General features: G+C 48.1%; 1 protein-coding gene across 8 annotated transcripts in view; it reads right to left on the bottom strand.

Annotated features, from left to right (window-relative positions):
- The window catches only part of SLC15A4 (solute carrier family 15 member 4), a 119,237-nt gene extending 100,480 nt beyond the window's left edge, over positions 1 to 18,757 (bottom strand). For 5 of the 8 annotated variants that reach the window (XM_089894342.1, XM_089894343.1, XM_089894345.1 and 2 more), the window contains exons 1-5: positions 18,173 to 18,756; positions 10,971 to 11,266; positions 8,399 to 8,567; positions 7,888 to 7,965; positions 7,040 to 7,208 (exon numbers count right to left, since the gene is read on the bottom strand). In XM_089894342.1, the coding sequence (XP_089750468.1) occupies positions 7,040 to 7,208; positions 7,888 to 7,965; positions 8,399 to 8,567; positions 10,971 to 11,266; positions 18,173 to 18,697 (1,237 nt within the window). In that variant the 5' untranslated portion in view covers positions 18,698 to 18,756. Of the gene's footprint in view, positions 1 to 7,039; positions 7,209 to 7,887; positions 7,966 to 8,398; positions 8,568 to 10,970; positions 11,267 to 18,172 lie in introns of all 8 variants that reach the window. The other 3 variants (XM_089894340.1, XM_089894339.1, XM_022598175.3) reach the window with 2 other exon arrangements.
- Positions 18,758 to 25,015: the final 6,258 nt, after the last annotated feature.

Genomic DNA, 25,015 nt, shown 5'->3' with positions numbered 1-25,015 from the left:
GAGGGAGAGGGCGAGCCCTCCAGACAACGCAGGGGCTGCGCAGCCGGCAGAGCTCCTGACGGACGGGCCCAGGAGCACCGGCACAGACCAACGTAAGGGCAGATGCTGGGAGAGCCGCCACAGCCATCGACGGGCCAAACCCTTCAGTTAAAGACACGGACTCACATCACGTCAAAAGGAAAGAAAACCCAACGCTGCGGGCGAGACAAGAACTAAAGCGTAAAGTGGCAAAGGTCTGAGTGAGGGAGAGGCCGAGCAGAGTCACCGAGAAGGGAGGCGTGCCAACCGCAGCACACGGGCACCAAGAGAACACGCTGAAGGTCAGGCGCACGGCCCCGCACCCGCAGCAAGCCCGGGAGAAGCAAGCCGGAGCCAGCAGCTGGGCAGAGACAGGGGCGCCGGTCTCAGCGACCGTCGGGGTGTGAGCTGGGCTTCCGCGGGCCTTAGGGTCCCCGTGTGCGCCTCCCGCCACAGCGCTACGGCCCGAGGACGGCGCGTGCCCTCCCCAGGGACGACACAAGCCACAGACGTCCGCGGGTGAAACGCCATGATCTGCTAGGAGCGCAGCGAGGCTCCGAGACCCAGGAACCCTCTGGGCCCTCACCAGAGCAAGCAGATGGGAGGGTGAGGCTTTGCCGGGCAACTGGTTGCATCGGAGGCCCAAGGGCAGACCCAGGTCCCGAACTTTACGGACACTTAACACCTGTGCCCTCGCGGGGCTCCATTCTAGCGGGCCCCGCCCAGACCACAGCATCCCTGGACACGGGCCATCGCCGTGATCCCAGGCCCCTGGCAGCACTGGACTTCAGGGCTCCTGCTACAAGGGATCTGACCCACTCAGCTGACGGCGGGACAACCTGCGAGCCATCCTATGTGGCACCCCACGAACGTTTTTAGAAAGTAACACTGGCCAAAACGGAAGCCTTGAAGTCCACGGTACAGAATTATAAAGCCAGGATCTTTCCCAACTCCTCAATTAAAGCTTTTTCATTAACAAGTGGATAAACAAAAGCATCAATATTATGAAATGAAAAAAACTTCTGTAAAATTACTCTTGGATCAAAAAGAAAATAAAAACCGTAGTTTCAATATTCGTAGGGAGAAAAAACACACTACAACAAATCAAAGTGCAAGAGACTTGGGAAAGCAACAGTAACAGGCCAATTCATGCCATTACGTGGTTTTTACTGTTAAGCAAGAAAGAACAAAAAGACGTGAAGAATTTAACTCAAGAAATGAGAAGAAAAACCCCACAAAACAGACCAAAGGTAACAGAAATTAATATCTTAAATTCTCTACTTAGAAAACGTAAAAACAATCAAATGATAAATTCAAGACAGACGTCTAAGGAAAAATTATAAAATACAGTCTTGGCAAGCCTAATAAAAAAAGAGCACATAAAAAAGGGAAACTAGAAATGAGGAAGGAAACACATCAGATTTATTTAAAACACTATTTTGATCTCCACTCTAACAATTTTTCTAAAACTCAATAAATGATTTACTAGGGACATTAAAAAAATAAAAAGCTTAAGTGATTCAAGAAAAAACAAGATCTGTACAAAACTGAGAAAAAGGTGGAAAAGTTATATTTCCTTTCAGAGAGGATGTACTCATATGATTTTTTAGGCAAAGACTTGGAACTTCCTGGGAGCAGACAGATAATTCTCATCCTGTTAAAATACTCCCTGCCTTCAGAAACAGGGAGTTTGGACTTCCCTGGTGGCACAGTGGTTAAGAATCTGCCTGCCAATGCAGGGGACACAGGTTCGAGCCCCGGTCCGGGAAGATCCCACATGCCACGGAACAACTAAGCCCGTGCACCACAACTACTGAGCCTGTGCTGTAGAGCCCGTGAGCCACAACTACTGAGCCCACGTGCCACAACTACTGAGCCTGTGCTCTAGAGCCTGTGAGCCACAACTACTGAAGCCCATGCACCTAGAGCCCACGAGCCGCACCTAGAGCCCAAGTGCCACAACTACTGAAGCCCGTGCGCCTAGAGTCTGTGCTCCACTACAAGAGAAGCCACTGCAATGAGAAGCCCGCGTACCGCAATGAAGAGTAGCCCCTATTCGTCGCAACTACAGAAAGCCCATGTGCAGCAACAAAGACCCAGCACAGCCAAAAATAAATAAATTTATTTTTTTAAAAAAGAAAAGAAATAGGGAGTTTACCAACACCTTTTATGAAGCTGTATAACCCTGACACCAAACCAGACTGATATTGGTTAGAAAGAGACGCACAGTCGCTCAATAAAAGCACATTATTGAGCAGACTGGAATTAGCAGATTCCAATCAGACCTTTTAACAAACAGGGTGTATTTTAGAAATTCAGGAACAGTTAAATTCCAGATGTTAAAATAAATAAAAATCATGAGCAGCCAAAGGCAGGGAGGGGGTGGAGTAAGGAGGGCATGCAATCCTCCTGAAAACCAAACTAAGATATTTGAGAGAAACTCAACATTCACTTCTGCCAAAAAATACAAACTTGAAATAAAGCTTAGATATGTAACATCGTCAGGCATACGTATGCAAACTCAGAGGTGAGAGTGAACCTTCCACAGTGAGGGGCTGAAGGTGCGCTCGTCGAAGTCAGGGATAAAGGGGGGCATCCGTCACCACCAGCAGCCTTGGAGAAAGCCGGGCCACCCTGCCAAACAAGGAGAGGCACAGGGAGGCGTAGCAGGAAGGCAGGAAAACGGGACTCCCCGGCGGCCCAGGGGTTAGAACTCAGCGCTCTCACTGCCCAGGCCCGGGTTCAGTCCCTGGTCGGGGAACTAAGGTCCCACAAGCCGGGCAGTGTAGCCTGAATAAACAATAAATATCTTCTTTTTATAAAGAAGGCAGGAAAAGAAACTATGTTAATTTCAAGACGAGCAACCATCTGAAAATAATTCACTGAAACTCAGAATTTTTAAAAATCTCCTAGGTGAGAAACCAAAATACATAAAAGCAGTTAGGAATAAACCTAACATAAAATGTACAGGACCTAAATGAAGAAGCATATAAGACTTCACAAGACGTCAAAAACAAAATTAAAGGGAAAGTGAAAAAAATGGGAAAAAAATATTCGTAAAATGAGATAAAATTCTGAGTAGTGACAATCTATACTCTATTACAAGAAAAACCCACTAGAAAACTGGTCACAACACACGAACTGTACACAGAATAGAATGTCTGACACATTTTGGGAAAAAGTCTTAAGATCACTCATAGTACACATTACAGATATAGAATGCTGTAACCCTTCAGATAAGAGAAGATAACAGAACACAATAATCAGTGTGACAAGGGCACGGTGAGATCAGACTCGCATCGGCACGCTGCTCTGGCCCTTTCACACGAGATGAGCACACATGTGCGGACGTGTCAGCGTGTGCACACAGCACTGCTTCAAGTAGGACAGACTGCAATCAACCCTCATGTTTAATAAGAGGACCGGTTTAAAAAACTGATATGACCCAAAATGGAATATTACGTCGTTGTCAAAAACCATAATTTAAATTTGTAATTGACTTGGAAAAATGTTATGTATTATATATAGTATACAAAAATAGCTTATAAACTGTGAATAGTTTGTTCCATTTCTGTTGTTTAGAAAAGAACAATTTAGCTGTAATAAAATATTCTAGGAAGATATAAACACAGGTGTAGGCGTCATCACTGGATGGTGGGATTAGGAGTGAATTTAGGTCTCCTCGCACTTCTATCTATGTATTTTTAACGACCCTGGATTGACTCTGTGATAAGTTTGTTTTTTTTTTTTTTTTTTTTCCAGTACGCGGGCCTCTCACCGTTGTGGTCTCTCCCGTCGCGGAGCACAGGCTCCGGACGCGCAGGCTCAGCGGCCACGGCTCACGGGCCCAGCCGCTCCGCGACACGTGGGATCCTCCCGGACCGGGGCACGAACCCGCGTCCCCTGCATCGGCAGGCGGACCCCCAACCACTGCGCCACCAGGGAAGCCCTGATAACAGTTTTTAAAAAAGTGCTGTAGACCAGTGGCTCTGAACTCCTTCCTAACGAAAGCTATGACCCAAGAAAAAGGCACTCAGATGATTCTGTCTCCATTCCAGGATGCTCTCCATGCCCTGAAGTCCGGGCACAGACTCCTGCCTAAAAACCGCTGTGGTACTAGGGCATCCACAGCACAGCCGAGTGGAAGAGCAGACCGTGAGGCGCACGGATGGGCGCCGTCAGCCGGGATGACGGAAGGTAACTCTGTCACGTCCACACATCAAACACGGATGCAGTGGTTACACTTCCAGGGATTCGAGAAGTAAAGCAATTTCACCGCAGTGATTACCGTACCGTGAAAACTAGAATCCTCAACACCCAACAGCAAAGGATCGCACGTGAATGTCTGACACGGAGGAAGGATATTTTAGGTTTGTTTTTTTTTTTAAAGCAGGTGACGAAGTATAAACGCACACACACATCACATCATACATAATTTTTCCCATGCACTTGCAGAATGGTGGTAGAAGATTTCCTTGAAAGCCCCCGGTGGAATTATGAGTGCTTAAATCTGTGTGTATGAGAGAGAGAGAAGGAAAAGGAGGAGGAAGGGGGAAATGAGGGGAGATGGCTCATCTGTATTTGGCGGATTTTTCTACCCCCCAATAGTAACAAGCGTAGTTTTTATTACATTTTTATGGTTTCCTCACACTTACTATTCCTTAATCAGGCTCAAATCTGCTTACACATCAGTATCTCATTTTCGCAAAAACACAGAAAGTGTGTGTGTATGTATGCAGAGACACACAAACGGGATTAGACAGATACACACCATCCCAGGAATGAGCATCTCTGGGGAAATTACAGTTGATTTTTATTTTCTCCTTTATGTTTCTAAGGTTCCCTTTTCTCCAGTGAGCATCTATGATGTTAGTAAATTAAGAACACGCACAATTTTTAAGGGGCAAGGAAATCTGACAAATTAACACACTTCTTTTTTTCTCAAGCAGACTAGAAGAAACCCCTTGGACATGCCTGATTCTCATCTAAGAAAATTTAAAGAAAGAATTATTACCGGCAGGGATGGTACTAAATGGAAGATCCTGATTTATCATCGTTGAATGTAGTAAGCTAAAAGGCAAAATAGTCTCTTTTCTATTAAAACTTTCGTTTGCTGTAATGATTTCAGGTCTGTATTCAAAGGTCATTAATGTTCCAATTAAATAATATTCACTGGAGCTGGAAATGAAACGGCATGAAACACCAGTTACTGCTTACATTAAATTTAATAAATTGTGCTTAAGTCCAGTTGCCAGGTATTTAAACTCTTTAAACCAGTGACCATTAAGCTCCTTCCCAACTTCTGGCCACTCAGCAAAGAGAGCTCTTTAGGACACCAGCCTCAGCGGTGTTTTCCACGTGTAAGTGATCAATTCAGATGCTGAAGTTCAGAGCGGTCGTGGTCACACGGTGCAGAGCACCTGCCTCTCTGCAGGTGCCCGTGGCCACCTGACGACAGCCCGACCTGCTGAGCAGGAAGTGGACTGCCGGCACGGCCCGCACTTTTAAGACAGCACTGCCTGCCCCGCTGGACAACGTTTCCCACGTAAACAGGCAAAGAAACCACCGGGAAGCCCCTGGGGTTCTCAGGGCAGCCCGGAAAAGCTATTCAGCCATAAATGAAACTGGAAGACAAGACGGTATTAGAGGAACCAAAGCCGGAGTCTGCTAGAAAATGCCTGGGGAACTAGCAGCCTCCCCTTTCCCACAGGGAGAGGACAAGGCCTCCTTTCCAAGGGGTGTGAATGCCTGGTCGGGGCACAGAGAGGGGGCTCCCCAGCCCAGGAAGAAGCCGGGCTCACGGCAGGCACTCAGGGCACCACCCCAGCACAGCGGCTCTGCCCATCACCGATTCTGCGGCACGAGACCTGCAATCAGAGCCCTGCTGTAATCCAGCTCTCGTCTGCTCTGGCTTACCTCCCCATGTGCACAGGACTGGAAGAGAAACGAATCACACAGCAAGCACACAGCAGAAGCTTCATTCAGACACGCCCTCCCTTTAATTACCTATTTGATTAAGAAAAAACATAACTGTCTCCTAAGATGTCCCAGTGTCTGGAATATAGAAGTCTTAAGCCTAGGGACTCATTTCTTTAAATCTATTGAGTACTATATCAATAGATAGTACTATATTTAGTACTGTGTTCACCCCGGCGAGAGTGGATGGAGGCTGCTGTGAAGCACTGTCGGAGAATATTAAATTCCATCTCAGCAGTGCTTAACATTATATTCCTCATAACAGAGATGATATATAGGTGATTCAGGAATATCAGCCTTCCTTGTCTTGTTATATAAGTAAGCTATTTCACGGTTCAATCATTTTCAAATATTAATGAAGGAAGAGCTCCAAAGCAAGGTGAGAATGTCAGCAACACCTCAGCTTTATCAGCACACGGTATTTCAGCTTATACTTCAGAATCTAAGAATTATGCAAACAGAATGGAGCCCCCAAAAGGTGTTGGAATACGCAGGCATTAGTTCTTAACCTCTTTCTTTTTTTCTGGGGGATGGAGGCTGGTTACAAACCTGTATTTGATTTAAAAACAAAACAAAACAAAAAAACCTTTCTCTCCAGGAAGATGCACGTAAAATTTTACATAAAAGTGCAAAGGGTTCAGGGTATATAAAGCTGATTAATGGACCTGACATTAAGAATCACAGCTCTGAGGATTATTTAACACCTTTAATTTATGAAATTTCATCTACACAGCAGTTAACAGTTGTCTAAAATCTAAATCACTAGGAGACAACAAGCCTCCTTTGATTCAACCCAAAAGTCACTTTCCAGAGCATTTCACTGGTTATAGATCTAAAAAAACAAAACAAAACAAAACAAAAACCAGACAAATCCTTAGGAAAAAAACCTTAAGCTTCATAAATGAAAAACTAGAAAAGGAACACCAGTCAGGGTTAGAATAACCCATATATGTCCTCTTTTGAAGTACACACACTTCCTGAGTGCCACGCGGCGTGTGGCCACATTCCACATCACCCACAACCGGAACCGGAAACGGCTTCTCACCTGCTGCGAAGGCCGAGCACATCACAAAGAACATGCCCACCGCGATCCTTTTCAAGGACGATGGGAGCAGCCCGTTTCTTCTCAAGATGGGATCCACCAGTTTATCTTTCAAGGGAATTAACAGGAGGATGAGCACAGCATCGAACATGGTTAGCCAGGCTGCCGGAAACTGGAAGCGGGAAACACAGAAGACACCTGCTTATTTTTCTGCAGTGTCAGCAGTCACGCGTCTGACAACTAACATCTAAATGGGAAAAGCTTATTTCAAGAATAGCTCATCAGGGCTTCCCTGGTGGCGCAGTGGTCGAGAGTCCGCCTGCCGATGCAGGGGACATGGGTTCGTGCCCCGGTCCGGGAAGATCCCACATGCCACGGAGTGGCTGGGCCCGTGAGCCATGGCCACTGAACCTGCGCATCCGGAGCCTGTGCTCCGCAATGGGAGAGGCCACAACAGTGAGAGGCCCGCGTACCGCAAAAAAAATACAAAAAAAAAAAAAGAAGTTCATTTGTACAAAGTATAACCTCCTAGGAAAATAGTCTGTCTCAAGACACTGGTACTGAGAAAAGGCTTCCATTTCTAAAGGGATTTGCGTTTGTTTTTCTGTGCTTTCTCCAGGGAAAGAAGAATCAGGTGAAATGTTAACGTCAGGAGTCAACTTAATCTAGCAAAGGACATAACCAATGGGAAACAGTCTCAGAAATAAGTCAACATTCCATTTCAACATTCCAGGAATGCTTTTAGTTCAAGCTAACTGCTGTCATTACAAAGTATCTACCATTGGTAGAAGGAATCCATTTGTCACGTAAGCCCCCAAAGACAATTTTCAGATCATTTCAACTGTTCTCACCGTATGAGGATTGGTTGTAATGCTGGAAATTTCTGGAATCTTCAAATGAAGACTTTGTAAAACATACGTCGTCTGCATCTGGGTGTAGAAAGCAGCTGTCATTACATGAGCAGGGCTGTCACTCGCTCGCAACGTGCGCCCTCCCCCAGACTACACCGTGCTGAGACTTGCAACGCTCAGGTTTGAAAACACGGGTCAATTACTTGGTCACCATAAAAGTTGTCTGGAGATGAACTTTGAAAAAGAAGCAACCATTATCCCAATGAGAAACCACATTAAAAGGTGGGGTCTGGAAAAACAGAAGCATCCCCATTCTTAGCTTCGTTTTAAGGTTTTCAAAACATTTCAATCAGCAAAAAGGAGTCCGTAACTAAAAACAAGATTCCGAGATCCTGAAGACTCGTGACAAAGAAAGCCAGGAACCCTGCGCACTTCAGTGATGGCCAAAACGAGTGCCGGGGTGGCGTTCACGGGGAGATAGAGGAAATGAAACCTGAATGTCACCACTCACTTGAAAATACACTGTCCAGTAAGGTATCAAAGCCAAGAAAACGGGGACAATCTTGACAAGGGCTTTCACATCTTCCACTTTATCTTCCGGGAATGGCCCTCCATGAGACATCTTACATGAATCAAACAGACTGTGTTTAGAAGATTGCTGAAAGACTCCAATGCCTTCACTTTGGGAAATAAAATGAAGGAATTAGTTTTCTTCCACCCCCAGAAATCAATTATTTGGTAACAAATTAAGTTTGGAGGTAGGAAACCAGCTTGCTGTGCTGAATTTGCTTCAACTCCATTCTGCTACCTACTAATCGTCCCGACCCAGTACAGCTACCTAGATTATTCCTCAACACTGGGACACATGGACACAGCTGGCAGAAGGACTTCCTAGCCAGAGTGAGACTGTAGCCACCATCCTTTTCTTGAGACTAGGAGATATGGTAGGATCGCCCCTCACCGTCTGAAAGGTGGCTGACCTCACCCCCAGCGTTGTCACCCTGGCCACCAGCCCCACTGTGCTGAGGAAGGCCCGCAGTGTCATCCGAGGCTGATGACAACTATGTCGGCTGCGTGACCGGGTGAGCAACTGAAAAAATTACTGTGCTGGACTGTTTGGATTTTAAATTAGGTCATTTATCAAACGTCAAGACTTGACGACCACACCGACTGTTACAAACCCGAGCTGCTTTACTATTACACCAGTGTGACTGGGAGGGAGGCTCTCAGGGAAGCCACCTGCTCTTCGGTGAAGGAAGAGCCGAGAGGGGAAGGGGCGATGCTTCTGGTGACGATGGTAACTTGACAATGTGACCTTCCACAAAAGCATCGTCATCAGTTAGTTACCGCTAACCGGGCTCCTATTAGCTCACTGAGGCCTCACACTGATCCTATGAGAGGGGTCCTTTCCCACTGCACGAGAAGGAAAAGAAGGCTTTACAAGGTCATAAACCTGCCCAAGGTCATACAGCCCTAACCTGTGCGTAAGGAGAGCACAGCTGGAGAATTCTCTAGACCAACTTTTCTGCAAGCTGGTCCTTTTCTAATTGTGCCAAGGAAGACTTCAAAAACCAACCTAAAGGGAAAACAGATTCCTAAGTCCAAACTGACTTCGCCACGCCACGTGTGCATTAAAACCCAAGTGTCCACAAAGCGATGGTGTTCTCTCACAGAACTGTCTACCAGGTACCACCCACACAGACACACCGAAAAGTTAACAGTATATTTTGCTAATGGCATTCAATCTGTAGCCTAAACATCTAGGATCTGAAACCCTGCTTCTGCCTAATTAAAATGAGGCCCCGGTAAAGCACTACTGCTTGCTGCTGAGGCAATGAGGCTTCAACTGTTAAAAATTCTTTAGTGTGGTCCCACCAGCTGCAGTTCTGAATTATGAGTCTGAATGCCACACTGACCCACTAGAATTCAGGGCACTGGGGTGGTTAGCTGTGCCGGAATTCCGCACGGGGACAGCTGAAGCAACTAGAGACGTTTAGCCGGGAGCGAAGGGGCAGGGCCATAGAGCTGCTTTGGTACAGGAACATCAGACAGCTGTTATGGCTCCAAGGACATAAATTAGACACACGCAGACAAGCCATGAGGGGGCAGACAGACGCGGGGTCGGCCTGCAGAAGGTTCCTGCAGGACGTCAACCTCCGGCTCAGGGACTGAGCGCCCATCTCAACACCGGCCTTGATCAAAATATTCCGAGAGGCTCAACTCCAAAGGGTCCTGGGGACTTTTCTGGGGGGATGGACATACTCTGTATCCTGAATGCACTCTGGTTACATGATGGAATCTGTCACAATTCCCAGAACTGTATAGGTAAAAGGGACGTATTTTACTACAGGTTGTTGTTACATCAGAAAGTAACAACAAAAAAATTATGAAGTCTCTTTTTGAGCTACGTTCTGGACTTTTCTTCATTAATCTGCATCTAGGGTGACTGACGTTCCGCCAGTTTGCCCAGGACTCCCCGGGCCCCGGGACTCTGGGCTTTAAGACCTCAGGCCGTGGGCATACAGTGCTAAAACCGGGAAGTCTCCTGCAAAGGGGATGATGGAGTTACCCTACCTGCATCTCAGTTCTGCTCTCCTGCCCTTCTCAAAGAGCGGCTGCAGTGACCCCTGGGGGACGGGCCATGGGGACGGACCCGCGAAGCAGCTTCCTGCTTAAGGAGCACAGACAGGCAGCGACCAAGTAAGCGAATGCTTGGTTTCTCATTCAAAGGAATGCATCAAGTAGTACACTGTCTCTTCGATGCCCTTGGCAAGCTTCTGTCTTTTATCGCCTTTACACGACTACGTAGTCGGGAGCCTCCATCTTACACCAGCAGTGAGAGGAAGGTCAACGTGCAGGTTAGAAATGAAAAGCACGAGCCCAGGAGGGAGGCTGCTGGTCTGTCTTTAAGATGGAGACAAAGTACCTCACACCCGCCTCCTGGAGCTGGCGTGAGACATTTCAACCTCAGCCCCGTGTCCCCCTCCACGGTGAGCACAGGACAGACATAAGCCAGCACTTTATTTATGACGGTTGGTAAGTCACGTGGAAAACTGAGCCTGTGATGAGAATAAAGTGCTCACCCACTAGGACTGCGTTCCCTGATTTGCTTCTGGGGGCAGCACGAATACACCAGGATCCTGAACACGTCAGTGAAGGCGCTGCCATCGGGCGGCTTGGTGATGAAGAAGGTCTGGCCGCAGAGGAAGGCCACAAAAGCCACTCCGATGCAGACAGCGGGGATGGTGTAGCCGGTGACAAAGCTCACGTTCTGCTGAATGTAGGCAATGCCCCCCAGAGAAACGATTGCTCCCAGATTAATGCTCCAATAAAACCAATTAAAAAATCTTCTCGTGGCTTCTGGACCGCGATCTTTAACCTAAAATAACCGGGAGGAAAGAGATTTAAAAATGTGTGGTCATCCTCAAGGATGAAAAACATATACGATGTTTTCATATATTACTATATCTTTATATCAATTACTGTTGTCACCACAGCCTTTAAGAGAGGCAGCACATGGGAACTCCCTGGCGGTCCAGTGGTTAGAACTCTGCACTTTCGCTGCCCGGGCCCAGGTTCCATCCCTGGTCGGGGAACTAAGATCCCACAAGACGCAGCCAAAAAAATCAAGAAATGTAGCCAATCAATCAAAATGGTGTTTACAGATACAACCTGACAAAAAAAATGTATCTTTTATGCTTTTAATTACTGCAGATTCCGGGCAGTGTTTCTCTTAACTATACTTAGATCCAACAAATCCTAGAGAGTTTCTCCAAGTATCTCCCGTGGACCACCTGCTTTGGAAATGCCTGGCATGCTCCTTAAAAATACAGATTCACAGGACCCACGTTCCAGGACTACCCACTCACCATCTCTGGGGTCGGGGCCCAGGAATCTGCATTTTAAACAACTTTCCAGAGGACTTCTACTCACAGCCATATAGCTCCACGCCTTGATAAATCTGGAACAAGGGGAAAATTACAGACAAACTAAAACCGCATGCTATTTTTAGACCACGAAGCCTCTCGATGGAATCAGGAGAAGTTCTGATAAGGACAGAGATCCCTGGAAGGCGCAAAAATCACTGATTTCCTGAACGCAGACAAACACAAGCACCAGGGAATACAAGCAAGTTCTAGATGTGCACTGTCCACAAGACCTGCCCAGCCAGAGCCCGTCCTGGCGGGGACAGTCCGTGTGGGGTGGGCATCCCGTGACGTCCCTCCGAGGATGGCTTCTCACATCTGCGTGGACACCACGAGAATGTGCTCTGCACCAGCCAGAGTCATTCCTAGCCAGTTTCACCTCATAAAAGGTTTAAACAAACTTTATTAGCTAAAGGCTGACAATGGATCATGTACAAAGACTGTCAGGTGTTGCTGTGTTGGGAACTTCTGTTGTCTCGTCCTTAAGTTACAGGTTGTGAAAAGGCTGGACAATTCCTGGTCCAGTAACAGATCAGAATTCTGATCCACAGAGCAATCTCCTTTTCTAAGTAAGAGAGGAGGTCTTCAATGGGGGCCTAAACAACCAGTTGTGATGCACGGAAACTACCTTTTTAGCAGTCATATTATGCAATATGACACTTTAACCTCTACTTTTTAAGATCAAAGTACAGGTGTAAATATATAGTCAAAATCGTTTGTTCCTCCAAAAAAATTTAATCCAAAATGATTAAACATGGATATTGTGATAACAAATAATATGCCTGAAGTAATTATCTGGTAACCCCCGTCTCAAACTGAAAATCTGAGTTTTAAATAAGCCGCAGCAGGAGGAGGAGCTTAAACTTGGCCCCCGCACGTCAGAAGGGAGCAGAGGTCCTGGACCAAACACTGGCATGATCACTGAATAAATGATCTGCACGGAGGATGCCTTACATTTCTAAGACAGCTCTCCATGAGAACACAACGCATTTATTTTTTTTTATCGTTTTTGACTGCGCCATGCCGCTTACAGGATCTTACTACCCCAACGACGGATCGAACCCGGGCCCCCGGGCAGTGGAAGCGCGGAGTCCTAACCACTGGAGCGCCAGGGAAGTCCCCACAGTGTGTTTAAATGTCACAAAAATGGACTCAAATATTCATGCTATCCTGGAAACAGACCAGAGAGAAGAAAAAACTGTAAGCAGACACGGTTACAGAGAAAATTTAACTAAAGATATAAAAACAAGTAATTAGGGTGGGGGGCAAGCTTAAAAGGGGGCCAGTAAACATAATATCTAAAGTTAATGCAGGGGCTTCCCTGGTGGCGCAGTGGTTGAGAATCCGCCTACTGATTCAGGGGACACGGGTTCGAGCCCTGGTCCAGGAAGATCCCACATGTCGCGGAGCAACTAAGCCTGTGTGCCACAATTACTGAGCCTGTGCTCTAGAGCCCATGAGCCACAACTACTGAGCCCGTGCTCTAGAGCCCACGAGCCACAACTACTGAGCCCACGTGCCACAACTACTAAGCCCGTGCTCTAGAGCCTGCGAGCCACAACTACTGAGCCCGTGCTCTAGAGCCTGCGAGCCACAACTACTGAGCCCATGCTCTAGAGCCTGTGAGCCACAACTACTGAGCCCGTGCTCTAGAGCCTGCGAGCCTCAACTAATGATGCCCGTGCGCCTAGAGCCTGCGAGCCACAACTACTGAGCCTGTGCTCTAGAGCCTGCGAGCCACAACTACTGAGCCCATGTGCCACAACTACTAAGCCCGTGCTCTAGAGCCTGTGAGCCACGAGTACTGAGCCCGCATGTCACAACTACTGAAGCCCGTGAGCCTGGAGTCCGTGTTCCACAGCGGGAGAGGCCACCGCAGTGAGAGGACCGCGCACCGCAACGAAGAGTAGCCCCCGCTCGCCGCAGCTAGAGAAAGCCCGTGCGCAGCAACGAAGACCCAACACAGCCAAAAATAAATAAATAAATAATATTTTAAAAAATTAAAAAAAAAGCAGACAATATACGTTTTAACTGAACTATATATCGGCCCTTCCCAGTATCTACAGTGGCACAGCACACATCCTGGTAAACTTGGCAGTCGACTTATTTGAACTTCCAAGTGTAATTCACTAAAGTTACTTCAGGAACCTAAGCCTATCACTAGACCCTAAATAACCACATAGCAGTAATTTTCTTACAGGAGCCTGCTGGCTCCTATAAACCGCAAGTCACGTGCCTCCATGCCCTGGACTGACACCCGCACTTCATGTGGGTCACATTACGTCACCATCTGTACACCTGCCTCCAGCCCTACCCGACCGAGGGTAAACAGGACCATCATATGACCGGTCAAAAGACACTGCTGCGGTCAACTCAGAGAAGTGCAGCTAAAGGAACAGGATCCTGGGGAGTGAGTCAGACAGTTGGCTGATTTGGAAAAATTCCTTTAAACACATAACAGCGCAACTCTTTTTTTCCCCTCTAGAAAAAATGTATCTTTGCTCTCTTTGTCTGTAAAAAAGAGTTCTTTCAGTTCACTCATTCAACTACAGGAGCCATCCATTTAGAATGACTGTGACCTTTGAGGAAGGTTAATCACTCGGGGGAAAAGACGGGGCTAACGTGATTTACATCAGCATCGCCCCCGGACTCTGGTGTGCATCTTCCTTCAAAAGTCAGCTAAGGCCTCCTTCTCAGGGCTGCACAGCATGACCCCATACATCTCTCACTCAGAGGGTCTCCTAGAGGCCCTGTATCACAGACAAAGGCGTCAGTGATAGAGAAGCATAAAGGTACCTTCAAAGTATTACTCAGCCATAAAAAAGAATGAAGTAGTGCCATTTGCAGCAACATGGAAGGACCTAGAGACGATCCTACTAAGTGAAGTAAGTCAGACAGAGAAAGACAAGTACCATATGATGTCACTTATATGTGGAATCTAAAATATGGCACAAATGAACTTATTTCCAAAACAGACTCACAGACATAGAAAACAATCTTATGGTTACCAAAGGGGAGAGCTGGGAGAGGGATAAATTGGGAACTTGGGATTAACAGGTAACACTACTATATATAAAATAACCAACAAGGTCCTACTGTGTAGCACAGGGAACTATATTCAATATCTTGTATAACCTATAAAGAAAGAGAATCTGAAAAAGAATATATAAATGTACAACTGAGTCACTTTGCTGTACACATGAAACTAACACAACACTGTAAACTATACTTCAATTAAAGAAAAGAAATCCTGGGAGTTCCCTGGTAGCCTAGTGGTTAGGATTCCCTGGTGGCCTAGTGGTTAGGATTCGGTGCTTTCACTGTCGTGGCCCGGGTTCAATCCCTGGTCTGGGAACTGAGATCCCACAAGCCGTGCGGCACCTCTGGGGGACGCCTCTCAAATCCCCTTCAAAGACCAGCAAGCACCTGGCACAGAGCAAGCACCTTGGCTGAAAGGTACTAATATTTTCCTTTTACATGTTTTTTTCACTGAGATAAAATTCTCATAATAAAAAATTCACCCTGTTGAAATGTACCACTCAGTGGTTTTCGGTCTATTCACAGATGTGCAACCATCACCTCTATCCAATTCCACATTTCTTGTCACACCAAAAAGAAACTTCCTCTTACAGTAGCTTCCCTTTCCCCTCTCCTGACTCCTGGCAACCACTAACCTCCTCGTCTTTGTGGACCTGTCTATTCTGGACATCTCATATAAATGGAATCACATAACATGCCGTGTTTTGTGCCTGGCATCTTTCAGGGGCATGATGTTTTCAAGGTGCATCCACGTTGAAGAAAGTACTTCATCCCTTTTTACTGCTGAAGGATATTTCACTGTATGGAGAGAGCACACGTGCTTTATCCACCCATCAGTTGATGGACATCCCCTTAACTTTTTAGTAAAAAAAAAATTTAAACATACAGAAAAGTTGAAAGGATAGTAAAGCATACACTTCTATAGCCTTCATTTACAGCCTCAGTTCTTTTTCTGTATATATATGAAATACTCTTTTGGCTGAACCATTTAAAAATAAGTTACAGCATCATTATTTCACCCCAAAGATTTCATCATGAATCTCCTAAAAATAAGGCCATTCTTCTACATAACACAAACCATTATCACACCTAAGAAAATTAACACCAATGCAACTTTATCTAATATGTGGTCTATAATCAAGTTATCACAATCATCACAATAAATGGCTTTTAGAAAAGCTGGGCTCCAATCACGAAGCACATGTGTGCTTGGCTGTCAAGTCTCTCTGATATCCTTAAATATAGAGTGGCTCTCCTTTGTCCACGGCAGTGTCACGTTAGAGAAGATGAGGTCAGTTCTCTTGCAGAAGAGCACGTTTCTTTTTAAGGTCCACATCTAATTACACATCAAAAGAGCGCAAATTCTGTCGTGCCTTCTAGAGAACCTCTACAGAACCATTCATTCTTTTCAGGAATATTAATCCCTCCTCTATTATCTACTGGAGAGCAGGAATTTTTAAGTCAGACTTTCCGGGTTTAAACCCAGCTCCTCCACTCACGTGCTGTGGACCTGGGTAGGTCAAACCGCCCAAGCCTCCGTTTACTGTAAAACAGGGACAATTCGGGATATAAATTGTTGCAAGGTGTTAGATAAGATCGCATAGGAAGAGTGCTCGGTACAGTACGGGGCACAACCTAAACACTCAGGGCGCACTTTAGTCCTGTGGCCTGGTCTTTAAAGATGGGTAATCCCAGTCCTGTGCCTTCGCCGTTGGCCTGTGAGCTGCCGGCACCCCAAAGGCCAAAGCCGTCACAGTTACAGGACACATTAAGAAATCAGACCTGCACCTAAACCCTGGCTTGACCACTCACTACCTATAGGACAACAAAAGAAATAAATCTTTTTGCACCTCCATCTTCTCATTTAAAACATGGGTATAAGATTCACATGAGATTCAAATGAGTTCACGTATGGAAACCACATTCCATGGTGCAGAGAAGGAAGTGAAGAATTCAGGACATTAGGCAACTATTATTTCCAACATCATTATAAGGCGTCGCCTTTCACAGGGATGATTAAAGTTCAGATTCAGAGGCCAGGCTCTTGCACCCTGGCTCAGTCATGTACTAGCTCTGTATCACTGGGCAAATGATTTAACCTCTCAAGCCCCAGTTTCCTCATCTGTAAAATGGGCACGGTAACAGCAGAGGAGTCCTATGAACTCTGACAAAGTACTCGGCACGGGGCCTCATGCACAGTAAGCCCTCCGTAAATGTTCGCAATCACGTGGCTACTCAGCGCAAAAACCCAGGAGTTATCTTCCCTGTTGCTTGCATAAGATCCACCAGCAATCCCGGTCCCTCTACCTCCATAACTTATCCTGAATCGACCACTTCACTCCATGTCCACTGCCCCCGTCCTAGTCCAAACCTCTAATCTCTCACCTGGCCAGTGAAACAGACTCCTACCTGATCTGTCTGCTGTCAGCACTTCCCATACAACCTAGTCTCTATACCCGACATCCGCAAACTTTTTCTGTGAAGGGGCAGGGTGTAAATAGTTTAAATTTTAAGTGACGTTCAGTCTGTCACAACTACTTGATTCTGCTACCGTACTGTGAAAGCAGCCACAGCATATGTGACCAGGAAGGTGCAGGGCTGTGTTCCAATAAAGCTTTATTTGTGGAAGCTGAAATTTGAGCTTCTTATCATTTTCATTTGCCACAAAAATATTCTTTTTACTTTTTTCCTATCGTTCAAAAAACTAAGTACCAGTCTTATTCTTAGCTTGTGGGCCCTCCAAAAACAGGAAGTAGACCAGATTTGGCTGGCAGGCCACAGCTGCCAGGCCCACGCCCTACAGAGACTGAACTTTTTAGAAACATAAATCAGATCACATTACCCCCTGCTCAAACCCCCAAAAAGGCTCCCTACTGTATTGAAAACAGACCTCAAACTCTTTACAAAGCTTCACATCACGAAGCACCTGCCTGCCACCCCTGTTCCCACTTCTTCTTTTGTTTGAAACATACTTGTTGCATAACCTTCCGGAAGTTTAAGGCGTGCAGTACGTACAGACTTGGTACACTGATGTGTTCTGTACTGCAACACGACTGCCACGGTAGCTGCAACATCCCTCTCTTCTGGCCCCAGGGCCTTTGCACTTGCAGAGGCCCAGTCCAGAAACCGCTCTGCTCTCCCCCAGGTCTCAACTCCTAAAGCCCCCCCCAACTCCTAAAGGCCCCCTCCTAAAGGAAGGAGGGCCCTCGGTCTGCAGCCCCCGCGCGCCAGCGCCCACCCTGCGCGGTCCCCCACAGTACTTGGGTTTCCTGGTCGGCGGGCGACCCCGCCCCCTCCTCCCGCACCTGCGCGGCCCTCACCTGGTCGGCGCCGAAGGGCGTGATGTTGGCCTTGACGGCGCCCACGCCCAGGCCCACGAGCGCGAGCGCTGACAGCGCGGCGGGCGCGCAGTAGCGGGCAGGCGCGTCGGCACACGGCTGCGCCGAGCAGTTGCGGACGCGCGTGGGGCGGGGGGCCCCGCAGAGCGCCGTGCGAGTGGCAGGCGCGGCCAGCAGCGGGAAGGCCAGCATGCCGAGTAGGTAGAGCGCCAGGCTGAGCAGGATGGCGCGCGCCCGGCCGAGTCGCGCGTCGGCGAGCCAGCCCCCGAACGGCGACACCAGGTAGGTGAGGCCCATGAAGAGCAGCAGCGCCTGGCTGGCCTGCGCGCCCTCCCAGCCGAACGCCGTGCCGTTGAGGAACAGCACCAGGTTGGCCGTGACGCCGTAGAAGGCGGCGCGCTCCAGCAGCTCCGTCAGCAGCACGGCCGCGCACGCCGCGCGCCGGCCCTCGAACGCCGCCCGCCGCGCCCCCAGCAGCGGCGTCCGCTCGTCGCCTGCGCCCGCCATGCGCCTCACAGCTCACCGGCCGCCCGCCCGCCCCCGTCGCCGGCAGCTCCACTGCGCTGGGCTCAGCCCGGCTCTGCCGCCGCCGCCGCCCTTCTCGCGATACTGGGCTCGCCGGCCTTCTCGGCCCGCCCCGCGAGCGTCCCTATTGGGCGAGCCCGCCGTGTCGCCCGCCGGGACTTCCGGTTCCGCCCCGGAAGCCTGCCCGGGCGGGAGACCTGCTTCTGCTAGCGGAGGTGCCTTAGGGCAGGAGTGTGGCCACAGAGAGGTTTTTAAAAGTGAAATTAGAGGCAGGCCCTCCGAGGTTCCGAACCCAGACTTCTTACGGAGGCTTCGGCCTCTGCCTGCCCTCCAGGCTAGTTTGCTCAGGCAGGCCCCTGCTCCCGCGCCCAGCCTCCTGCCTCCCTGCCCTGGGAGCAGGTTTCTCTGTGCTCTGTTGACATTGGGAGCAGAGAGTTCTTTGTGGCGTGCGTTCTGTGCATTGTAGGATGGGTAACGGCATCCCTGGCCTCTACTGCACTAGATGGCTGTGCCACCCCGCTCCCCAGTTGTGACAATCAAATCTGCCTCCAGACGTTCCCAAATGACCCGCGGTGGAGCAAAGTCGCCTGCACTGAGAACCACCACCTGACAACAAGCTCAGAGCCTTGTTTCCTTGTCGCATGGCTGGCCTCCTGTTTTCCTTCAGCCCTCAACTGGAGTGGTGACTCCTTGTAAGCATTTCTTGACCAGCCCTTCTAAAGTGGATCCCACGCCCATCCCCTTACCCTGTTTTAGTTTCCCCCATGGTAACTACCACGTTTTTTGTTTATTCCTTTCTCCCCAGCTTGTACATGGTCCCCACAATGATGAGCTCCATGGTGGCAGGGTTCTTGTGTCTCTTGTGCCTCACCATGCCCTCCAGCGCCTACACCAGTGTGGGACGTTACACCGGAGTGGACCGGCCTCCAGCATGGCTTCAGAAATTGGGACCCAGGACTGTCATAATTCAGTTCATCTGAGACCATTTCTTCTTCTTCCTCCACCCTTAACTCCAGCTAAAACCAGGATGGAGTAATTGCCTAGGAAGTGGGCTTGCTGGTAAGTCATCTGGGTAAGTAGTCCTTCCTAAAAGGCTTGAAGTAGCATGCGTTAACTTTCTTTTTCAAAATGTCTGACATCTTGACTGTTGCCTAGCAAGGTGCTGGCACACAGTGGGCAGTGGATACATATTTAATGAGAGAATAATCGGATGCCAAGATAGGACTTGTCCCACCCTTTCCATTCATGCTAATCATTTTCAACTGTCAGCTCAAATGTCACTTCCCTGCTCTTCCCAGATGAGAACAGATCCCCCTTTTATATGTCATCAGAGCACAGTGTACGTTTTTCTTACACCACACCCATTATAGTTTATAATTATTTATTTTGTGAAGCTGTTTAGTAGCTGTCTTCAAAGCTAGGAGGGATGAGATTTTGTGTGTTTTGTCCGCTACTATATTCCTAGAATCTAGGACGGCACTCGCCAGTGATAGATATGTGTGGAATTAACTGAATAAATGAATGACTGAATATTTGTTGAATTGTAAATGGTGCCGGAAGAACGTCTTACGTTCACCTAATTTTTTTTGAGACTCTCGTGATGTTCTACAGCGTGTATTAGTATCCTAACTTCGCTAGTGGAAAAAGCAAACCCCTCAAGATTCCGGTCTAGGATCACACATCTCGTAGGCATTAGAATTCAGACTTGAGTTAAAAGGCTCAAAACTAATTCCTAGTCCAGCGCTTCTTCTACACCCCAGCTGGTACATACGTCAAAAACTCTGAGTGTCTGTTTTAAGACTGACGGCATGATATGCTCAGGCAAAGAGCAGAATAACGTTAAACGTGGAATGAAAATAAAGCCATTCAGCTTGAATCATGTGGTGACTTAGTGGTGACACTCTGCCCAAAACAGATGTGCCATTTTGGATAACAGCAAGCTAACCCGGTTGGGTGGTCTTGTTTAAGAAGGATAAAGCCAGGTGAAAGGGGGGTGGGAGGTGGGAGGCAGCAGTTACAGAGCTTAGGATGTGCACCCAGGACTCGTGAGCACTTGTTGCTGGTCCGTGGGAGGTCTGCTATGCACCCCAATCTGGGTACCCAGAGGCTGCAAAACAAATCAGGCGGGCAGAAATGTTTTCATTTGGTTGCGATGTTTAAAAGAAGCGAACCAAGACCATATAATTCCAGATTCCATTTCTATGAAGTGTCCGGAGTAGGCAACTCTACAGGGACAGAATGCAGACTGGTGTGTGATTGCCAGTGCTGGGGGGAAGGGAAGATTGGGGAGTGACCGCTAAAAGGTGTGGCGTTCCTTTTTGTAGTAATGAAATGTTCTGGAATCGTGGTGATAGTTGCACAACTCAGTGAATATACTAAAAACCATTGAATTGTACACTTTAAATGGACGAACTTTAAATGGATGAACTGTATGGTATGTGAATTACATTTCAATAATGCTGTTACCAAAAAAAAAAAAAAAGTGAGCCAACAGTTAAAAATTGGGAGGTTTCGGGCTTCCCTGGTGGCGCAGTGGTTGAGAGTCCGCCTGCCGATGCAGGGGACACAGGTTCGTGCCCCGGTCTGGGAGGATCCCACGTGCCGCCGAGCGGCTGGGCCCGTGAGCCGTGGCCACTGAGCCTGCGCGTCCGGAGCCTGTGCTCCGCAACGGGAGAGGCCACAACAGTGAGAGGCCCGCGTACCGCAAAAACAAAAAAAAAAAAAAAGGAGGTTTCACATATAAATTTGGATGCCCTGCTGCTCTTGAAAAAACAGACGGGAGCCCTGGCAACACTGGGACGTGCGACTGCCTGTGACACTAGTGACCACCTCCCGCCCCTGCGTGAACCACGCCTCTGGTATTTGTGCCTTTACGCATTCTTTGCAGGTCACAGTGCCAAAGGGCTGAGACTGTGACCTGCTTTGGTGAAGAGACTGTGGCAGAAGCGTCCCTGAGCCAGGTCTGAACGTAAACCTTAGAATTTCTTTTGTGCCTTGGGAGCCCTGAACCAGCTACCTTGCTGGAGAGACCACGTGTTGGGGGAGATCCTGCAGCTACATGGAGAAGGGGTCCCGGTGCCTCAGCCTCCCAGCCCACCTTCCCGATGAAGGAAGACACACAAGTAACCACCAGCAAGACCAACGGGACAAACTGCCCACCTGAGCCTCCACCCAGCTTGCAGAATTAACAGATGCAGGTGAACAAATTAAATGATTGTCATGTTAAGCTGCTAAGTTCTGGGGAGGTTAGTTAGGCAGCATCAGGTAATGAAAACATGCCTGCCTTCCCCCAGAGCCATGATCTGCTGACACCAGGTACCTGCCCCTACCTTTAGACGGGGCACCAACTGTCTGGCTTACACGGATCCTCCCAACTCTCTGTTGTCTTATTTTTCTCCCAATAGAGAAATTATTCCCCATATCTGCACTGTCCACTGCCCAACTTAAATTCATTCAAATTTCACACAGTGAAATACTTTGTTTCTCAAATCATACCAGCCACATTTCAAGTGCTCAGTGGACCCAGGTGACCAGGGGCTGCCATATCGGACAGCACAGCACTGATCACTCCACCGCTACAGAGACTTCTGCTGGACAGCCCTGCTCTATATTAAGGTGCAGTGGGCCCGATTGGCTACTTGTCACCAACATCCACACCCTTTTTCTCCCTGCTCCCCACCAGCTACCCATAGAGCTCAGAAGAAACTAGCTTCATCCTTGTATCTGGATCTGACTAGTCAACACCAGTGCTAAGTCTCCAATGCGTCTTCACGGTGTTCAGAAACCCGGACTCCAGCCATTCTGGATGTGAATTTCCCCTGGGGCCCAGGAGAAGACAAGTGACATAGATGGGCCCAGCCAGCCTGAAGGAAAGGACTCCAGTGACTGCAAGAGAGATACACCCTTCCAGACCAGGCGTGAATTAGGACGCCCATAGCCCTAGTTGCCGGGGTGGTGGGGGGAGCTATTTCACAGTCATGTGATAAACCAGTGTAGGATGAAGCCAGCTGTGTGGATAGCACAGTAAAGAATCAGAGGGCTTCCCTGGTGGTGCAGTGGTTGAGAGTCCGCCTGGGATGCAGAGGACACAGGTTCGTGCCCCGGTCCGGGGAGATCCCACATGCCGCGGAGCGGCTGGCCCCGTGAGCCATGGCCGCTGAGCCTGCGTGTCCGGAGCCTCTGCTCTGCAGCGGGAGAGGCCACAAGAGGCCACAACGGTGAGAGGCCCGCGTACCGCAAAAAAAAAAAAAAAAAAATCAGAGAGATGTCACATAACAAAAGATAGTAATTTGACATTGTTTAAGCCACTGTGTTGGATTTTCTGTTACGTGTAGCCCCAAACCACCTATTGTGATTTGATCAAAAAGTGGGAAAATAAAAAATATAAGGGGAGGGCAGCCTGATATTTCTCCCTACACACACAGCCCAATTCGCTCTTAGAGTTTTCTCTCAGAAAACCGCTCACAGGCTCCAGAGACCAGGCTTCAGTAGTTGTGGCATGTGGGCTCAGTAGTTGTGGCTTGCGGGCTCCAGAGCACAGGCTCAGTAGTTGCGGCTCGTGGGCTCAGTAGCTGTGGCTTGTGGGCTCTAGAGCGCAGGCTCAGTAGTTGTGGCACTCGGGCTCAGTAATTGTGGCTCACGGGCTCTAGAGCGCAGGCTCAGTAGTTGTGGCTCATTGGCTTACTCGCTCCGCAGCATGTGGGATCTTCCCGGACCGGGGCTCGAACCCGTGTCCCCTGCATCGGCAGGCGGATTCGTAACCACGGCGCCAGCAGGGAAGCCCTCTTAGAGTTTTCTGCCTGGCCCCTGTGATCAGTGAGCTTGCAGCCTGTGTACTAAGCCCCAGGGATTGAACACTTACAAGAACTGATAGCTGATGTACCTTGAGTGTCACCACTTCGTTGGGTATACTTGTGATACACCCCCTGTTCCTGAAAGCAGTTGTGTGGGCCTCTCCCATGCACCTAAAATAATCAAGTAAATAAAAGACCTAACTCACACAGCAGGAGTCCAGGGATAGGTGACACCGTCTTATCAAGTTTTACGGGCGGCCTCTTTGCCTCCAGGGCCCTCTGGGAAAGAGGACCTTACCGCAGGTATGCTTGTGGTGTGGACTAGAATTGGAAATGCACTGTTTGCTCAAAACCCAGGGCCCTTCCTTCTCCGCCGTCACCCTGTCCCCTATGCCTTTCTCAGAGCAGAACTCAGAGAAGATGCTCTCTGATGGGAGGTATTCAGAAACCACCCAAGGTTGAGGACATTTCAGGGGCTGCCCAATTTCTCTTTTTTCATGATATTTCTGCTTCTCATTTCACATCTGCATGGCTCGGCCCTTGCGACCAGACAGTGGCATGTGCCTGCTCACAGTTTCAGCTTCCTCAAAATGCTGGTTTACAGATAGTCATCATGGATTTTCTCCACCTCCACGCATCACTCGCTCGATCCACAAACGGCTGAACACCTTCCCCATGAGTCGTGACGGCTCACTGTCGGCGCTCACAGCCAGTGCTTCTGCTTTTCTGTGTCCCAGTTCCCTGCAGAGGGACTTAAGCCCAGCTCACCTTTGTGCATCAGGCCATGGCATAGGTCATTAGCTAAAGTCGCAGGCCATGTCATCGGTCTTTCGACTCTCCTCAGGTGTGGAAAGTTGTCAGAAATTCTATTTATCGCAGGGAGTCCCTATTGCGATGGTTCTATCTGGCTGGGGATAATCTAGGTAGAAGCAGAAAGTAGAAGGACTAAAAACAGAGCCAACCAATGGAATGGAATCAAGTCTTGTTTTCTGGAGCCCAAAGCAAAGCCATACCAACCTGCCTTTGTGAGAATGAATTCAGCTTTCAGGATGACTTGTGTTTTATTTTTATGGAAGATGTGAGAGCATGTGACCAGGAAGATGGGTTTTGATTTGACTTTTTTGAAGCACTCGCTTTATTTGACCTTTGGAGTAGCAACCTCTCCTTCTTGGGTTCTTTCCCTCCTGGGTTTTAAAGACCTACAAGACATCTGCTAAAGTCAGGCATTCACAGATAAAAAGAGGGAGGTATAAGAGGGAGTGAGAGAGTTCAGTGAAAGAAAGTGAACTTCTGTTTCTTCCTATTTGAAGTACAAGATGTGAACAAATGTGGGACCACGCCTAACCATTCTCTTCTAACTACCACTTTAAAAAAATTCCTTATATCTTAATTTATGTTGCAATCATAAAATAGATAATTAGTACTTATAAGTGTATTTATTTTGAAAATTAGGCCTTACAGGAAAGATCAATGGAGATGAATCCAAAGGATAAAAATTGAAGCACAT

This window comes from Delphinapterus leucas, chromosome 14 (assembly GCF_059928025.1).
Source record: "Delphinapterus leucas isolate spDelLeu-1000000601 "Yukka" chromosome 14, BTC_Dleu_Yukka2, whole genome shotgun sequence".
Classification (NCBI taxonomy): domain Eukaryota; kingdom Metazoa; phylum Chordata; class Mammalia; order Artiodactyla; family Monodontidae; genus Delphinapterus; species Delphinapterus leucas.
This window is presented reverse-complemented; position numbering and strand designations above follow the sequence as displayed.